General features: G+C 45.9%; 1 protein-coding gene across 1 annotated transcript in view; it reads right to left on the reverse strand.

Annotated features, from left to right (window-relative positions):
- Positions 1-9,358, reverse strand: part of LOC126482250 (putative odorant receptor 71a) — a 96,406-nt gene extending 87,048 nt beyond the window's left edge. Inside the window, exons 1-2 of the mRNA XM_050106230.1 lie at positions 9,279-9,358; positions 4,211-4,489 (exon numbers count right to left, since the gene is read on the reverse strand). Of these exons, the coding sequence (XP_049962187.1) occupies positions 4,211-4,489; positions 9,279-9,358 (359 nt within the window). The remainder of the gene's footprint in view (positions 1-4,210; positions 4,490-9,278) is intronic.
- Between the last annotated feature and the right edge of the window lie 7,501 nt (positions 9,359-16,859).

The raw sequence follows: 16,859 nt of genomic DNA on the forward strand, positions 1-16,859 counted from the left end.
CAAGTCCATTCCATGTAACACTACCCACATCATTATGGATCCACCATCAACAGTGCCTTGCTGGCACCTTGTATCCATGGCTTTGTGGCGTCTGCACCAGACTCGAACGCTACCATCAGATCTTACCAACTGAAATCTGGACTCATGTGGCCAAGCTACGGTTTTACAGTCGTCTAGGGTCCAACTGACATGGTCTCGAGCCCAGGAAAGGTTGTTCTTGCAGTTGTTTTCAGTGAGTGGGGTTTTGTTCAGTCTGTGTAGCATATATTGGAAGCCGCCTAGTTTGTGTGTAATCGGATGATTAGAATCTTTGTGAATGGCTGTGTTGGTGGTGGTCACTTTCCTGAATGTAGAGAATTGGTGTTGGTTGTTGTGTCTGTATATTGTGAGGTCAAGGAAGCTTAACCTCTTGTCATGTTTTGTTCCTATGGTGAATTTTATTTTTGGGTGTACTTGTTTATATCACTGTGGAGTTGTTGGATGCGACTTGGTGTTTCATCTACAAGGCATATGATGTCATCTACATAACAGTACCAACATATTATCCGGTATTGTTTGGGTGTTACTATTGTTTCAAATATTTTATTTTCAATGTGATTGAGAAAAATGTTGGCTAGGAGTCCACTGACAGGTGATCCCATTGGGAACCCGTCTTCTTGTGAGTAGAACTGATTGTCAAATGAGAAATAGCTTTGCCCTGTCGTTAGTTTTAGAATGCTAGCTATTTCTCTTATGCGGGGTTTGGGAATTTTGGCTTGTTCTTCTAATTGTTGTTTGATCATGTTGATGGTTTCTGTGGTGGGGATATTGATGTACATGGATGTGATGTCAAATGATTTGAGTGTGGCTGTTGTGGGTATGTTGATGTCTTTGATTTGTTGTATCAGCTCTTCAGTGTTGTGTATGCTTCTGTTATTTGTGTATATGTAATGTTTTTGTAAGTATGTGTGCATTTCTCTGGCTAAGTGGTAAGTGGGTGCACTTCTGAAATTGTCTACATGGCTTATCGGAATGCCTTCCAGGTGGAGCTTTAGTAGGCTGTTCAGTGTGGGTGCTTGGGGGTTCTGTTGTTTCAACCATTTTGCTTTCTGATTTGTGAATACGTGTGAAATATTTTTTAGGAATGTTAGTGTGTTTTTCTGGTATCTTTGTGTTGGGTCACTGGTTAGCTTTGTTATGTTGTCTTCCAGGCATTTTAAGGTTTTTTCCTTGCATCGATCCTGTTTTATTATTATCATGGTGCTGCCCTTGTCTGATTTCGTAATGAGTGCCTCATTGTTTTTAAGTTCGTCCTTTATTTTTCTGCAGGTTTTTTCTTCTTCAGTTTTTGTTCCTGCCAATATGTTGTTTTGCTTTCCTTTATTGTGCATCTTATTTCTTCTGCGACTAATTCTCCTTGTCAGACCTGCATAAAGTTGTACATGACATCATATGCCTTGTAGATGAAACACCAAGTTGCATCCAACAACTCCACTGTGATATAAACAAAGTACACCCAAAAATAAAATTCGCCATAGAAACAGAACATGACAAGAGGTTAAACTTCCTTGACCTCACAATATACAGACACAACAACCAACACCAATTCTCTACATTCAGGAAAGTGACCACCACCAACACAGCCATTCACAAAGATTCTAATCATCTGATTACACACAAACTAGGCGGCTTCTAATACATGCTACACAGACTGAACAAAACCCCACTCACAGAAAACAACTACAAGAATTAATTGCAGACAATCAGACAAATAGCAGAAGAGAATGGATATTACACAAACACTATAGATAAACTGAACCACAAAATGAAAACAAAATTAAAAAGGACACCCAACACACAAAAACAAAAGCCTCCTCATCAACTTACAAACACACAAAACCCACACATGAGCACACACGAGCAAGAAACACCTTCAACTGTTCCACTGTCAGCCATCTTGCTTTTACACCTTCAACTGTTCCACTGTCCACCATGTTTTGTTTTTACAGCTGGTAACCAGTGAAACAATGACAGTGACACTGGCAACTCAATATACACTCCTGGAAATTGAAATAAGAACACCGTGAATTCATTGTCCCAGGAAGGGGAAACTTTATTGACACATTCCTGGGGTCAGATACATCACATGATCACACTGACAGAACCACAGGCACATAGACACAGGCAACAGAGCATGCAAAATGCCGGCACTAGTACATTGTATATCCACCTTTCGCAGCAATGCAGGCTGCTATTCTCCCATGGAGACGATCGTAGAGATGCTGGATGTAGTCCTGTGGAATGGCTTGCCATGCCATTTCCACCTGGCGCCTCAGTTGGACCAGCGTTCGTGCTGGACGTGCAGACCGCGTGAGACGACGCTTCATCCAGTCCCAAACATGCTCAATGGGCGACAGATCCGGAGATCTTGCTGGCCAGGGTAGTTGACTTACACCTTCTAGAGCACGTTGGGTGGCACGGGATACATGCGGACGTGCATTGTCCTGTTGGAACAGCAAGTTCCCTTGCCGGTCTAGGAATGGTAGAACGATGGGTTCGATGACGGTTTGGATGTACCGTGCACTATTCAGTGTCCCCTCGACGATCACCAGTGGTGTACGGCCAGTGTAGGAGATCGCTCCCCACACCATGATGCCGGGTGTTGGCCCTGTGTGCCTCGGTCGTATGCAGTCCTGATTGTGGCGCTCACCTGCACGGCGCCAAACACGCATACGACCATCATTGGCACCAAGGCAGAAGCGACTCTCATCGCTGAAGACGACACGTCTCCATTCGTCCCTCCATTCACGCCTGTCGCGACACCACTGGAGGCGGGCTGCACGATGTTGGGGCGTGAGCGGAAGACGGCCTAACGGTGTGCGGGACCGTAGCCCAGGTTCATGGAGACGGTTGCGAATGGTCCTCGCCGATACCCCAGGAGCAACAGTGTCCCTAATTTGCTGGGAAGTGGCGGTGCGGTCCCCTACAGCACTGCGTAGGATCCTACGGTCTTGGCGTGCATCCGTGCGTCGCTGCGGTCCGGTCCCAGGTCGACGGGCACGTGCACCTTCCGCCGACCACTGGCGACAACATCGATGTACTGTGGAGACCTCACGCCCCACGTGTTGAGCAATTCGGCGGTACGTCCACCCGGCCTCCCGCATGCCCACTATACGCCCTCGCTCAAAGTCCGTCAACTGCACATACGGTTCACGTCCACGCTGTCGCGGCATGCTACCAGTGTTAAAGACTGCGATGGAGCTCCGTATGCCACGGCAAACTGGCTGACACTGACGGCGGCGGTGCACAAATGCTGCGCAGCTAGCGCCATTCGACGGCCAACACCGCGGTTCCTGGTGTGTCCGCTGTGCCGTGCGTGTGATCATTGCTTGTACAGCCCTCTCGCAGTGTCCGGAGCAAGTATGGTAGGTCTGACACACCGGTGTCAATGTGTTCTTTTTTCCATTTCTAGGAGTGTATAATGTTTGACAGTGATGAAGATGAGGAAAAAGAAAATGTAAGTGAAACATTACGTAAACAGACACACAGACACACACACACACACAGAATTACTTAATTTCAGGCATATAAATAACAATTTTCAAATCGTAATTCTGGCTCAATTAATTTATCTTCTTTAAGGTGTAAGTGATAGCAAATGACAAACTGTGGAAGAATACAGTCACTGTAGAAACACAACACATCAGAAAAACAACACTCTGTGGTAAAAAGGTATGAATTCATAATTTATGTGTTTTTCCAAATATCTGTAATTACGACTTAAAAACTAATAGTTATATGTATACAAGCAGTAAAGAACACTCTTTATCTTTAACAGATGAAAAATAAAAGCCCACTGAAGATGCTGCAACTGCAGTGAAACATGTTTGGGTTAAAGAACAAAATTGTGTTTTGCTAAAGGCAGACCCTGTCCAAAAACATACGTACTGTTAAAGTAAATACGGAAAACAAGAGCTTCAACGCAAAGATGATTATGTTGCCTACATGTTGATGTTTACATACCCTTATCAGAGTCACGCTGCGTTGCATATGCGATGCAAAAACGCCCTCAAACGAAACTCTTTGATAACCCCTTATACATTGATCTCTGACAAGGAATTTTCATTTCGATAGATTAGGAACACGATGGGGCAGGGAATCCTCGAAATTACTTTAGTTAAAATTTAGGTACAGTGGCAGGTGAGGGATGATGGAGGTGAGCTGGCCCTACCTGTTGAGAGCCTGGTGGTGCCTGACGCAGCCAATCAGCAGGGAGCAGTCGTCTTCGTCGTCGCCTTTCTCCTCGGACGGCCGGCAACTCCTGGCGACCGCCTCGTTGAGGATCTCCAGTTCGACGCCCAGGTAGACCATGACGCTGACGTAGAAGACGTCGATGACGGCCGTCGTGATGAAGGCGATGTACAGCGTCACCGACTGGTACAGCAGCGCCAGCTCGTAGTTGGGCGACGGCACCGGGTCGAAGGGGAACCACGCGTCGAAGAGCAGGTGCCTGCGGGCGCCACCCACACCGCTGCGTACTCCCGCAGGAACGTTATTGCGTATATACTTTTATGCTTGCATTTACCCCACTGAAACTTTAAGCTCCCTGCAATTACACCGAAATTAGCAGTAAGTTCAGGATATTGTCCACAGATAACAACTGCTATATACAATTCCTCTGATCTCACTGCATGTTAAAATACGAATGCTGCATTGTTGCCTGGGGCCTATGGTTTCAGTCTACATCAGAATGGTTTTTCTTTTTTAGTTCGTTTCGAAAGGCCACCTTTTCATTAAAAAGTGTCTGTATGTTATGTGTCTCGAGTGTCAATTTTCGTGTAGACTACTGTGATTGGAAAGAATTCATTAAAAGAGTTATCAGAATGAGATTTTCACTCTGCAGCGGAGTGTACGCTGATATGAAACTTCCTGGCAGATTAAAACTGTGTGCCGGACGGAGACTCGTACTCGGGACCTTTGCCTTTCTGAGCTACCCAAGTACGTCTCACGACCCGTCCTCACAGCTTCAATTCTACCAGTACCTCGTCTCCTACGTTGCAAACTTCACGGAAATTCTTCTGCGAACCTGAGGCTCTGGTAGAATTGAAGCTGTGAGGACGTGTTGTGAGTCGTGCTTGGGTAGCTCAGATGGTAGAGCACTTGCCCGCGAAAGGTAAATGCCCGACTTCGTGTCTCGGTCCGGCACACAGTTTTAATCTCCTAAAAGAGTTATGTTCAAAACTGAAGAAAACCATTATAGATGTAATGAAAGCGTGCAAATATTACAGGGACGCACTAATTTGAAGGAAAATTTAAAATAAGTAGTTTGGGCAACATGTTGTACCTTTGGTTGCGCATTTGACAGAAGTTAACTTCATTGCTGAATGTTCATTTTGTCGTCATGATTGTTATAGAAAGTACAGGGGTTGTTCAGTAAGTAAAGCACACTTTTTTTCTGAAAGTAGATTGGCTGATTCTTCCCGATTCTTTTGACTATAAAATCCTGTTGTTCAAGATAATATCCGTTCAGTGCGACGGATTTACGCCCGCACAGTACCAGTCCACTGGCCGACGTCGCAACCAACGTCTTGCGCCGTCGGTAACCTCCCCATCACCCACGTACTGCTTTCCACGGACTACATTGAGCCAATGAGGTGGAAGTCTGTTAGGCAGCTAGAAACCGAGGAGGCACACACACACTTGAGTACCCCAAGTGCTGGACGAGTGTGTCAGCATTACCAACAGGAGTGTCCAGCTGAGCAGCAAGGTGTTTGACTGTGATCCGTCGATGAGCTAGAATGAGAGTGTCCACACGTTCCACTATTGCCGTAGTCGCAGCTGTGTGCGGCCGGCCGGCACGCGGGAGATGGGACAGGTTTGCGCGACCTTCTAGTGATGATGACAGGTGCCTCGCCCGACGACGCACCGTGCTTTTGTTCACTGCCAGGTCTCCGTAGACACTCTGCAAGCGCCTGTGAGTATCTGCGACGCTCTGGTTTTCCTCCAAAAGGTACTCAATGACAGCCACCTGCTTGGAACGAACCTCTGTTACAGACGCCAGTGTGAAGCTACGTATAGCGCCGCCACCTACGAGAACTTCATCAAACTGTAGGGGCTGAAGCGGAAATATTCCACGTTGTCCCACAACAAATTGCGCATTTTTTCAACCGATACTGTCTGAAAAAAACTTGTGTTGCAGTACCCACTGAACGCCCCCCGTAACTTTATATTTCTGTTGTTTTTATACTGTCAGCTACTTAGGTAACGAAGAGTGATAACTCACAGCTGAACGTCCATCATAAAACATAATTCGATGAAATTATGTATCTTGTTATTATATGGAATATTTATCAGCACAAAATTATATTTTTCAAAATAACATACCAAAGTTGCATTGCATACAATAACCACATAGTGTATGTCGATGACACAGAAACACACATGCTGTTCTGAAAACAAGTTAAGCACTTATCAGTTATGACGAGAAACTTCGTTTCAGATTATTTACGCCGAAATTCTACAAGAGGCATCGTATTGAAGCGAAATGCTTCACAGCAGTGGATAGAAGGGCAAAGTACGAGGACGCTCAGAGTACTAATCCGGACTGCCGCGCACTGGTCGCTTGAAACGAGACTGTCTTAAAACATTTTGTAGTTTAACAATCTTTCTCTTACGATTAAGTCACTGATTCCCGAGTTTGTAGATGGTCAATTGCCATTTAAGTGACATTTTTCTTCACTATCATAAACTCTTGAGGAGTTGGTCAAAAATATCGAAACACCGAGAGAAATGTGTGCTCGAACATAAATGAAGATGCTAGCCAATCCTGCAGGTGGCACTGTTGTATCTGACCACGAACGGCACCCTTGCAGTATCCTCAATACGGTCCAAGTGTCTGCCGTGGTCAGAGGAGTGTCGTGTGTACGTGTGAGTGAAGTGTGTCGGAGCCCAGCGCATACGACCGTGGGCACATGGTCGGCGCTCGTACGGTGGGTGCTGGGTGCTTCTGTAGTGGGGGCAGTCAAAGTGTTTCATGTTGCAAGAGGCAGCATATCGAAGATTTATGCGGAGTACAGGGAAAGCGGGGAGACGTCATCCGCCAAGACACAATGTCGGGGAAAACCTGTGTGTCGAGTCATCGAGCCGCACGGTCACTGAAGAGGACTGTGACAAGAAGTAAGTGGATGGCAGCTGCAAATATCACTGCAGATCTGATTATCGCACTCGGAAACCCCATCACCACCAAAACAACACGAAGGGATCTCCATGGGCAGAGAACTGCAGGGCCAGTTGGAATTACACACTGGTAGTCAGTGATGGAAAAGTCCGAAACACCAAAACGTTGTACCAGAGCCATAAAACATGGACTATGGAACAAAGCAAGAAAGTCATTTTGTCTGATGAGTTTTGTATGATGCTCTTTGCAACTTCTGACTGAGTTTACATCGACACAAGAGCGAAACGTGGCCGAGATTCGGCGATGATCTGGGCAGGTACATCGTGCTATTCCACGGACGTCACTGTTATTCTGCAAGGCTCCATCACTGCCGTCGGGGAATGTATGATATTTTGACTTATCGGCTGGATCTCACGTTTGTTGCACAATGGTGATTCCGTGCCCCAAGACGACAGGGCCCTTTTTCACACTGTCACATCGTCGAGGACTGGGCCGCGTGGTTCGAGGCGTCATGTCACGGATTAGACGACCCCTTCCACCGGAGGTTCCAGTCCTCTCTCGGGCATGGGTGTGTGCCCGCTCTTCTTGGCATAAGTTAGTTTAAATACTGTGTAAGTGTAAGGACCGATGACCTCAGCAGTTTGTTCCCTTAGGAATTTCACACACATTCCGTCCAGGACTGTTTCTGTGACCACAAGGATGAATACTGCATATCGCCTGGCTACCAAGACAGATTTTGTCCCTCCACTGATGTCATCCTGTTCGCATATTGTTATATAAGTGATGAATCTGGTAAGATGGCAGTCAGCCGTCAGCAAGCCTTTCCGACGTAGCTGGCCGTTGGTGGCCGAGCGGTTCTAGGTGCTACAGTCTGGAACCGCGCGACCGCTACGGTCGCAGGTTCGAATCCTGCCTCGGGCATGGATGTGTGTGATGTCCTTAGGTTAGTTAGGTTTAAGTAGTTCTAAGTTCTAGGGGACTGATGTCCTCAGAAGTTAAGCCCCATAGTGTTCAGAGCCATTTTCCTCTCTCGGGCATGGGTGTGTGTGTGTGTGTGTGTGTGTGTGTGTGTTGTTCTTAGCACAAGTTAGTTTAAATAGTGTGTAAGTGCAGGGACCGATGAGCTCAGGACTTTGGTGCCTTACGAACTCACACACATTTCGTCCTGGACTGGTTCTGTCACCATGAGGATGAATAACTGCATCTCGCATGGCCACCGAAGACAAAAATGGTTCAAATGGCTCTGAGCACTAAGGGACTTAACATCTGAGGTCATCAGTCACCTGAGACTTAGAACTACTTAAAGCTAACTAACCTAAGGACAACACACACATCCATGCCCGGAGCAGGATTCTAATCAGCGACCGTAGCTGTCACGCGGTTCCGGATTGAAGGGCCTAGAACTGCTCAGCCACCGCGGCCGGCACACCAAAGACAGATATTGTTTCTCCACTGATGTCATCCTGTCGTATATTGCTTTATAAGTGATGAATCTGGTAATATGGCAGTCAGTCGTCAGCAAGCCTTTCAGACGTACACATTGTGCCTATAGATGGCGCCCTAATATCTACTGGATGTGGAGACGGATTATGATACGAATGTTGATTCTGCTGAGCTTATTGATGTGATCCATGGCCAGACTGTGTTTCGCCGTTTACGTTTCGACTTTGATTTGACAGGTGTCTAGATCCATCCTCGACAATTGTGATTCACTGTTCCTGTTGTTCGTGGGTAAATTGTGAAAGGACGATTCAATATGTACATTTGCTAATCAACCTGGAATTGATAGGAAGTTTAAACTTGTTGGTGACATCGCTGAGCCTTTTTGGTGTACTTTGGACGTAGGGGTGTCCGATTACTACCCACCTGCATCATCGTTATGCCACGAGTTGCCTCGAAAAACGTACAGGACCCTTTCGAGCCGACTGAAAGTTGTTTTGATTGCCACCTTGTTTCCTGTACAGTATCTGGCACGGTAATGTGTTGTGTTTTTAGTGTTTTCATATTTTTGTCCAGCGTCGGAATTTCTCGAGAACTGGATAACTTTCAAGTTGTAATCTTAAGTTTGCGTCGCCTTTACGTGAACGTTTAGCTGGAACTACAGCTGGCTACCAGTACGCACCTGGGCAGCGTGGCGTTGGTGTCGGGGTCCGGCGCGCGCGCGGCGTTGGCGACGAGCGGCGAGGCGTACCAGGCCAGCATCATGAGGTGGCCGCACAGGTAGAAGGCGGCCGCGGCGCGCCGCAGCAGCGCGCCCGACTCGGCCAGCATGCGCTCCGGCCGGCCCGGCGGCAGCGCCGCCTCCGCCGCCCCCGCGGCGCGCCGCTCCGCCGCCAGCTGCGCCACCAGCCGCTGCGGGCCGCCCCAGTAGCCGAACGTCGACACCTTCACCTGCCGGCAGGCGCCGAGGCGGCAGTACAGCGCGGAGCACAGGGCAACTGCAGAACTCCCTGCGTCTAACAATGTTTACCCTAACCCGGAAAGTTGATCGAGAGCCGAACGCGCCTTTAAGACACGAGCTGCAATCGCTGTGCATAATGAAGCTCCAAGCTATGTACCCTAAAGTGGACGATTACACTACTGACCATTAAAATAGGGACGATTACACTACTGACCATTAAAATAGGGAAAGCCGTGCTGGATCCCAACGGCATCCCATCACTAGCAGTCGACATGACAGGCATCTTATCCTCATGGCTGTAACGGATCGTGCAGCCACGTCTCCATCTCTGAGTCAACATATGGGGACATTTCCAAGACAACAACCATCTGCACGAACAGTTCGACGACGTTTGCAGCAGCATGGACTATCAGCTCGGAGACCGTGGCTGCGGTTACCCTTGACGCTGCATCACAGACAGGAGCGCCTGCGATGGTGTACTCAACGACGAACCTGGGTGCACGAATGGCAAAACGTCATTTTTTTCTGTTTACAGCATCACGATGGTCGTTTCCGTGTTTGGCGACATCGCGGTGAACGCACATTCGAAGCGTGTATTCGTCATCGCCATACTGGCGTATCACCCGGCGTGGTAGTATGGGGTGCCATTGGTTACACGTCTCGGTCACCTCTTGTTCGCATTGGCCGTACTTTGAACAGTGGACGTTACATTTCAGATGTGTTACGTCCCGTGGCTCTACCCTTCATTCGATCCCTGCGAAACCCTACATTTCAGCAGGATAATGCACGACCGCATGTTGCAGGTCCTGTACGGGCCTTTCTGGATACATAAAATGTTCGACTGCTCCTCTGGCCAGCACATTCTCCACATCTCTCACCAATTGAAAACGTCTGGTCAATGATGGCCGAGCAACTGGCTCGTCACAATACGCCAGTCACTACTCTTGATGAACTGTGGTATCGTGTTGAAGCTGCATGGGCAGCTGTACCTGTACACGCCATCCAAGCTCTGTTTGACTCAATGCCCAGGTGTATCAAGGCCGTTATTACGGCCAGAGGTGGTTGTTCTGGGTACTGATTTCTCAGGATCTATGCACCCAAATTGCGTGAAAATGTAATAACATGTCAGTTCCAGTATAATATATTTGTCTAATGAATACCCGTTTATCATCTGCATTTCTTCTTGGTGTAGCAATTTTAATGGTCAGTAGTGTACAGAGGAATAGATTTGACGCAAAAGTAGCTTGGAATCGACACATTAATGTATTCAGGTTAATTATGTATTAAACTAATATGACTATGAAAGAATATCAATCGATTTTACAATTGTCCCCTACGTGAGTTCTGTGAAGTCAACTTCTTGGTTCTCAACGTACTTGAACGAACATGTCCCTTAGACGCAGCTGACCGTCTGAACATTAATCACTAACTTTTGTACGAACGAAGACAGTGACTATTGGCCTGATAGTTATTGAGAAACATGTGCAACTACTGAGTCAATGCTGGACCTGCGACTAGTGATGGCAATGGCTTGAGTGACTGGACTAAGAGCAGCCGTGTGACGCCGTTGTCGCCAGTTATGCCGAGCGCAGTTGTTCTGCACGAGACGCCGTCGCGGGTGTCGGTAGCAGCACTGGCCGCTATCGTCTTTACATCAGGTGTGGAATAGTTTAGTATCTGAGTTCTCTGTTCATGAACGGCGTCTGTTACTCGCTCCTGTATCCACTAAAGAACCCCACACAATGCAGAGAAGTCATAACACACAGGCGATAAGGAAAAGGAAGTGCAACAAGGAGCTTCGGACACCACATAAGCAGAAATTTCTTTGTTTCTGTTTTCTTTTGTTTGTGTGTATATACGTGTATGTTACATTAGTTGGAATATTTAAGTTGAGCAATGATGGTAAACCAGGCTGAGCGGCGTCTAAGATCTGTTGATCAGTTTCAGAGTCAAAAAATAACAGAACTGCTGTCAGCAATTTCTCGCCTCGTACAAGTGCAAGCAACCAGCAGCAAATGCGCCAGAAACTAAAGAAGAAATTCCGCTTCAAAAAATGGTTAATTCAAATGGCTCTCAGCACTATGGGACTTAACTTCTGAGGTCGTCAGTCCCCTAGAACTTAGAAGTGCTTAAACCTAACTAACCTAAGGACATCACACACATCCATGCCCGAGGCAGGATTCGAACCTGCGACCGTACGTCGCTACTGCACGCTATAAATTTTTCCTCATGCAATGTCGTAGTTATCAATCCCATAAAAAATTGATTGCGGAATTTTAGGGCATGACTAGAGTCTGTAAATTCAATTGTGTCTGTGGCGCAACTTATCAGAATGAAATAGTTCGCGATGCCGTTATTCACAATCTATCAGATTAGAGATTAGTGCCCCAAATTCTAAATCATAGCAACCGTGGCCGCAGTGAAGTGCTTGAAGTTATAGATGCACCTGAAGTTCAAGATATAGCGGAGCAAGGTTTCCGTCCACCAGTCATCGCTTCAGTTGAGACGAACAACCCGTGCCCCAGCCACAGCCCCCGTCCCAGCACTCGCAGGTCAGCACCGCCTAAACACGACCGCACACCCGACCACATACAGCGTCTGCCAGGCCGGAGCAACGCTAATTACACGGCCCCAGCTCCGCGCGAAGCGAAGTAATCCGTGAAATGAATGCCACATCTCCCACGATCGGAGAATTGCTTCTTCAGACAAACTGAATGCAAACTTTGTCTTCGCTCGGGACGTAAAAAACCGGTCTGCTTGCGAAATAATAGAAAGCCCTCCCCTCTTTGACACGGGAAGCAGAAACGGATTTCCTGTTCAGATTCTGCGCCTCATCCTGCCCAAAAATCAGATAGGCGAAGACGTAGAAAACTAACACACACGTTTAATATGAATACCACTCTCTTCAAAAAGTCTAAAAAAATGGCTCTGAGCACTATGGGAGTTAACATCTGAGGTCATCAGTCCCCTACAACTTACAACTACTTAAACCTAACTAACCTAAGGACATCACACACATCCATGACCGAGGCAGGATTCGAATCTGCGACAGTAGCGGTCGCGTGGTTCCGCACTGAAGCGCCTAAGCCGCTCGGCCAAAGCGGCCAGCTCAAAATGTCTCTCCCACTCTTCAGATTCACGAAAGCGCTCTACTGTTCTGGTGGACACAGAGAACAGTTTCTCACAACGCGCAATAGACAACTGTATTCGGAGAACACACCGCAAACTGTACATGACATTGCAAAGTTATAACCAGTCAGTGCCTTTTCAACTAGATACCGGAGCTTCTCTCACGTTGCTTAACTATATACATATGGAAAGATTGCTCAACGACATTTGCAAACATAAAGACTACATCTCACCGCCTATAACGGCAACAGCATTTCAGTGCTTAGAATATGCCGCCTACCTGCAGAACACAAAAACACGATTGAAGAAGTCCCTTTCACTGTAGTTCGCCGACGCACGAGCCGAAATACTTTCGGCGTGGATGCGTTTGATTCCTTCGGGTTAGACATACAGTGCAACGTGCTTAGCACTACCACAGAAGTTCCCCATGTTGCAATTCAACAACTCTGTGAGAATTATCAGCATTTCTTCGATGGTGCTATAAGATGTGGAAAAACTTTTGACGCTCACGTTACGCTGAAAGCAAATGCGCAACCCAAATTTTGCCACGCACGCCCTGTGCCACGTGCATTATGCGACAACGTCGCTACAGAAATTCAGAGACTGGAATCCGTTGGAGACTGCTTAGGTCATCGGTCCCCAAGCTTATACAAATCTAACTAAACTTACGCTATGGACAACTCACACACCCATGCCCGAGGGAAGACTCGAACCTCCAATGGGGGGGGGGGGGGGGGGGGGGGGAGTGTTTCAGCAAGTCAGTGGGCATCTCTCATAGTCCTCAGTCGTAGGCACATGGGAAGATTCATCTTTGCGCTGATTTCAAGAGCACGGGAAATTCGTAGACAGAGGTTGATTCCAACCGGTTCTCCCGTATAAAGGAAATCTTGGATCGCCTAGCAGGCGGACAGTTCTTCTGAAAAATTGTTTCAAAAATTTCTTGAGAAAGTAACGTCCAACGTGCCTTCTAGTTTTAATTATCTTAATGACAAGCACCGTAACAACACCTTAAAAGTTTGGACTGTTCTTTTGAAGCGGGCCTCAAACATAAGTTACAGAAATGTTGTTTCCTCATCACAACGATTGAATACTTAGCACATATCATTGACGACAGTGGTGCTAGTTCGTCGACGAAACATTTGCAAGCATTCCAACAATTTACACCTCCTAAGAGTTTACGTGAACTGCTCACTCAGTGCAGTAAGCTTCATTATTGTTGACGTTGTCATAGCTGGACTCTATTTCTTGTCGTATTACTTGTAATGAGACTTCATTCGACTGCAGAAATACAAGCTATAGAAATCTTTTGTTTGTTGTGTTAACTTGTTCACTAATAATTTCTGCTACTGTCCAGTTTTCCTATGACAACATTTGCCATACCACTCTGCAGCCCACCTTCCCATACCATTGTGCGTGAACTCGTACACACCAGTTACTGACTGCTACCAAGAGTTCATTTCGCACTAACAGGGAGTAATGAGTGTTTTAGTCGTTTTTTGTGTTTACTGTTATTTCATATCCTTCGCCCAATGTAGAGAATAGGTGGGCTGTCAGCGATATAACATTAAGCTCTTCCGTCAAAAGCTTTAAATATAAAAACAAAGACGAAACAAACGTTGAAAGGTACGGAAAAAATATAAGCGTCCATTCGGTGGTAACTATGGAAATAAAGGTAGGTTCTGGGGTGGATAGTGGAAGACAGAAGGTGAAGACGACTCTTGTGGCGGGCAGGGTCGTGGTGTCGAGACGATAACTGACGGGGACAGATGGAGAGGGAAGAGGTGAAGGACAGCCCTGATGTTAAGTGGTATTAGTCGGAAAGTTGCAGTCGATAGTAAAGATAAACGTCGGGGCGGATTTCATTATCTGGGGCAGGGAGTCTGTTGTAGTTGTGTTGGAATAGGAAATCCAGTGCGTGTAGGTAATGGGACAGTAGGTACAGCAGAATGACAGGACTGGTGGTCAGAGGGGAAACAATGGCGTAATTGGAATCTAGTTTTCCATTAAGAACAAGACTGCTTCAGCTGTATCACAAATCATTACTTATTATCCAGCTAGTTTCAAGGGTTACATCTGTATCTAAACAAGAGTAAACGAATCCGGTTTCAGTTAAAATTTAGTTGAACTATACGTGAAGTAACATAGGAAAAATTACGCATTGTTATTTATTTCATAATTTAGTTCAAAGGATAACCAGTAGGTGACCAAACGATCTTTCTCTAATTGTGATGAAAATGTCTAACCGTCAAGAGATCGGTAGTCAAATTTAAAATAGAGCAGAATGCAGGGAACATCATCATCATACAGGAGAACTAAAATAAGAATAGAGTGGTAAACCAGATGGATGTAAAAGGTGTAACAAATGATGTATACGTGTGAAAGCGACATTCACACTGGCAAAATAAAACAAACTCAAAAAGCAAAACTTGTATGATCGAAGGCTAGGTAACGCAGGTGCAGTTTAGATAAAATGCTGCTTGCAAAATAAGCGACCTAGCTAGAAGAAACACTGGGGAAAAGTAGAATGCAAGAAGCATTATCCCGATAGAGAAATGAAGAATAAGGATAATGCGGTAAGACGTACTGCAAAAGCATAAAACGAATCGGGCGTAGATGATGAAACGTGCGTTCATGTCACACGGTGAAAGAAATCCAATAAAGCGGAGTCTACAGCACTGTACGACAGGTAACGGAAGTCCACTGTAGATACAATTGCTCTTATAAAATGGACCTCCATCTAGGTCTGGAGAAAGGAAAACTTGAAATCGTACATAGACAACGTTGTGGCAACATCCACAGTGACCACCTCGACAAACGGAGCTGAGACGGACCAGGCACTGATAAAGGAAAACGGGCGTATGCGCTTAAGAACATACGCAACGTGAAGCGACACAGGAATAGAGTCGTAAATAGTGGCAGAGAAAGTTGGGTTGTAGTTTTACATGCGAAGTGTGGAAACACCTAAAATACAATTCCTATTTTATTCTTAAAAACAAGGATGGGGGATAACTATGCATAGTGGAATACAATTATAATAAAACGAAATATATAGGACTTTATTAATAAACTGCTTTATGAATCGCAAACACATAAACATTGAAGTCTGAATCTCAGAATGATTAACAGTTATAGAGGTCAAACACGGAACGACAGAGTGGCGAATTGTGATTTCAGGGACGAATGTAAAACAACTGTGAGTAAAAATGGTTTAAATTACGGAATTGACATGTGTACTAGGATATTTAATTTAAGCAGTCGAATTTTGCTAAAACGTTGCGATGGCGCAACTGTAGTTGCCCAATGAGGGTATGCATTGGGAGGCGATTTCTGCATCGTAATATCCGATTTCTTCGAGAATGTTGAGATTATGTGCCTTTCCTTTCCGATGCCTAATTTTTTAATTGTTTTGCAAATCTGTAATGGCGTGTACCTGCTCATTCAGCTGGTTACTTACAGCTGACTTGGAGTTAGCTAGATTAAGGTGTTCTTTAAATCTCGAGCAGAAGCTTCTGCCTGTGTGTCCAATGTATCTCATAGGGGAGTTGTCGCCCGTAATGCAGTATATCCCACTAGTACCGTATTTTCTACTGGTAGAGTGTTCTTTGTGCCTATACCTCTTTCCGGCGTTACGCGGTATAAGAAAGGCCACTGGTATGTTGTTATCTCGTAGTTGTGACGCCGCGTTTTCCGTAACCTTACCGAAGTATGGGATGAGCGGTGGTTAGAAGCGTCGACCTGCATGCGAGATCCCGCGTTAACCCATGTGACTATAGCTGTTCCTCGTTTTATTCTTGTTTAAATCTGTACAACTTTCTCAAAACTCCCTTATTGACATCGCCTGCGAAGTTGACCTCGTAACCATGCAGTGTACCGAATCAGCTGATATTCTTTATCCCTGGATTCATTGAAAACGGGCACATTGTACGTTTTATATATTAATGCCCGAAATGCGGCCGTTTTGTACGGCAAGGGATGATTAGATGTACTGTGAATTACCAAGTCTGTGGTGGTGGGGTTCCTATAAATGTGGTAATGAATGGTGGTTTGTTCTAGGGTAATCATGAGATCCAGAAAGGATAAAACTCCAGCGACGCTTTGTTGAATGGTAAACTGGATGTTGTTATTTAAACGGTTTTTTTTCTACAAAATTGCAACTGTCTTATTTAGTGCCCC

This window comes from Schistocerca serialis, chromosome 5, assembly GCF_023864345.2.
Source record: "Schistocerca serialis cubense isolate TAMUIC-IGC-003099 chromosome 5, iqSchSeri2.2, whole genome shotgun sequence".
Lineage (NCBI taxonomy): Eukaryota > Metazoa > Arthropoda > Insecta > Orthoptera > Acrididae > Schistocerca > Schistocerca serialis.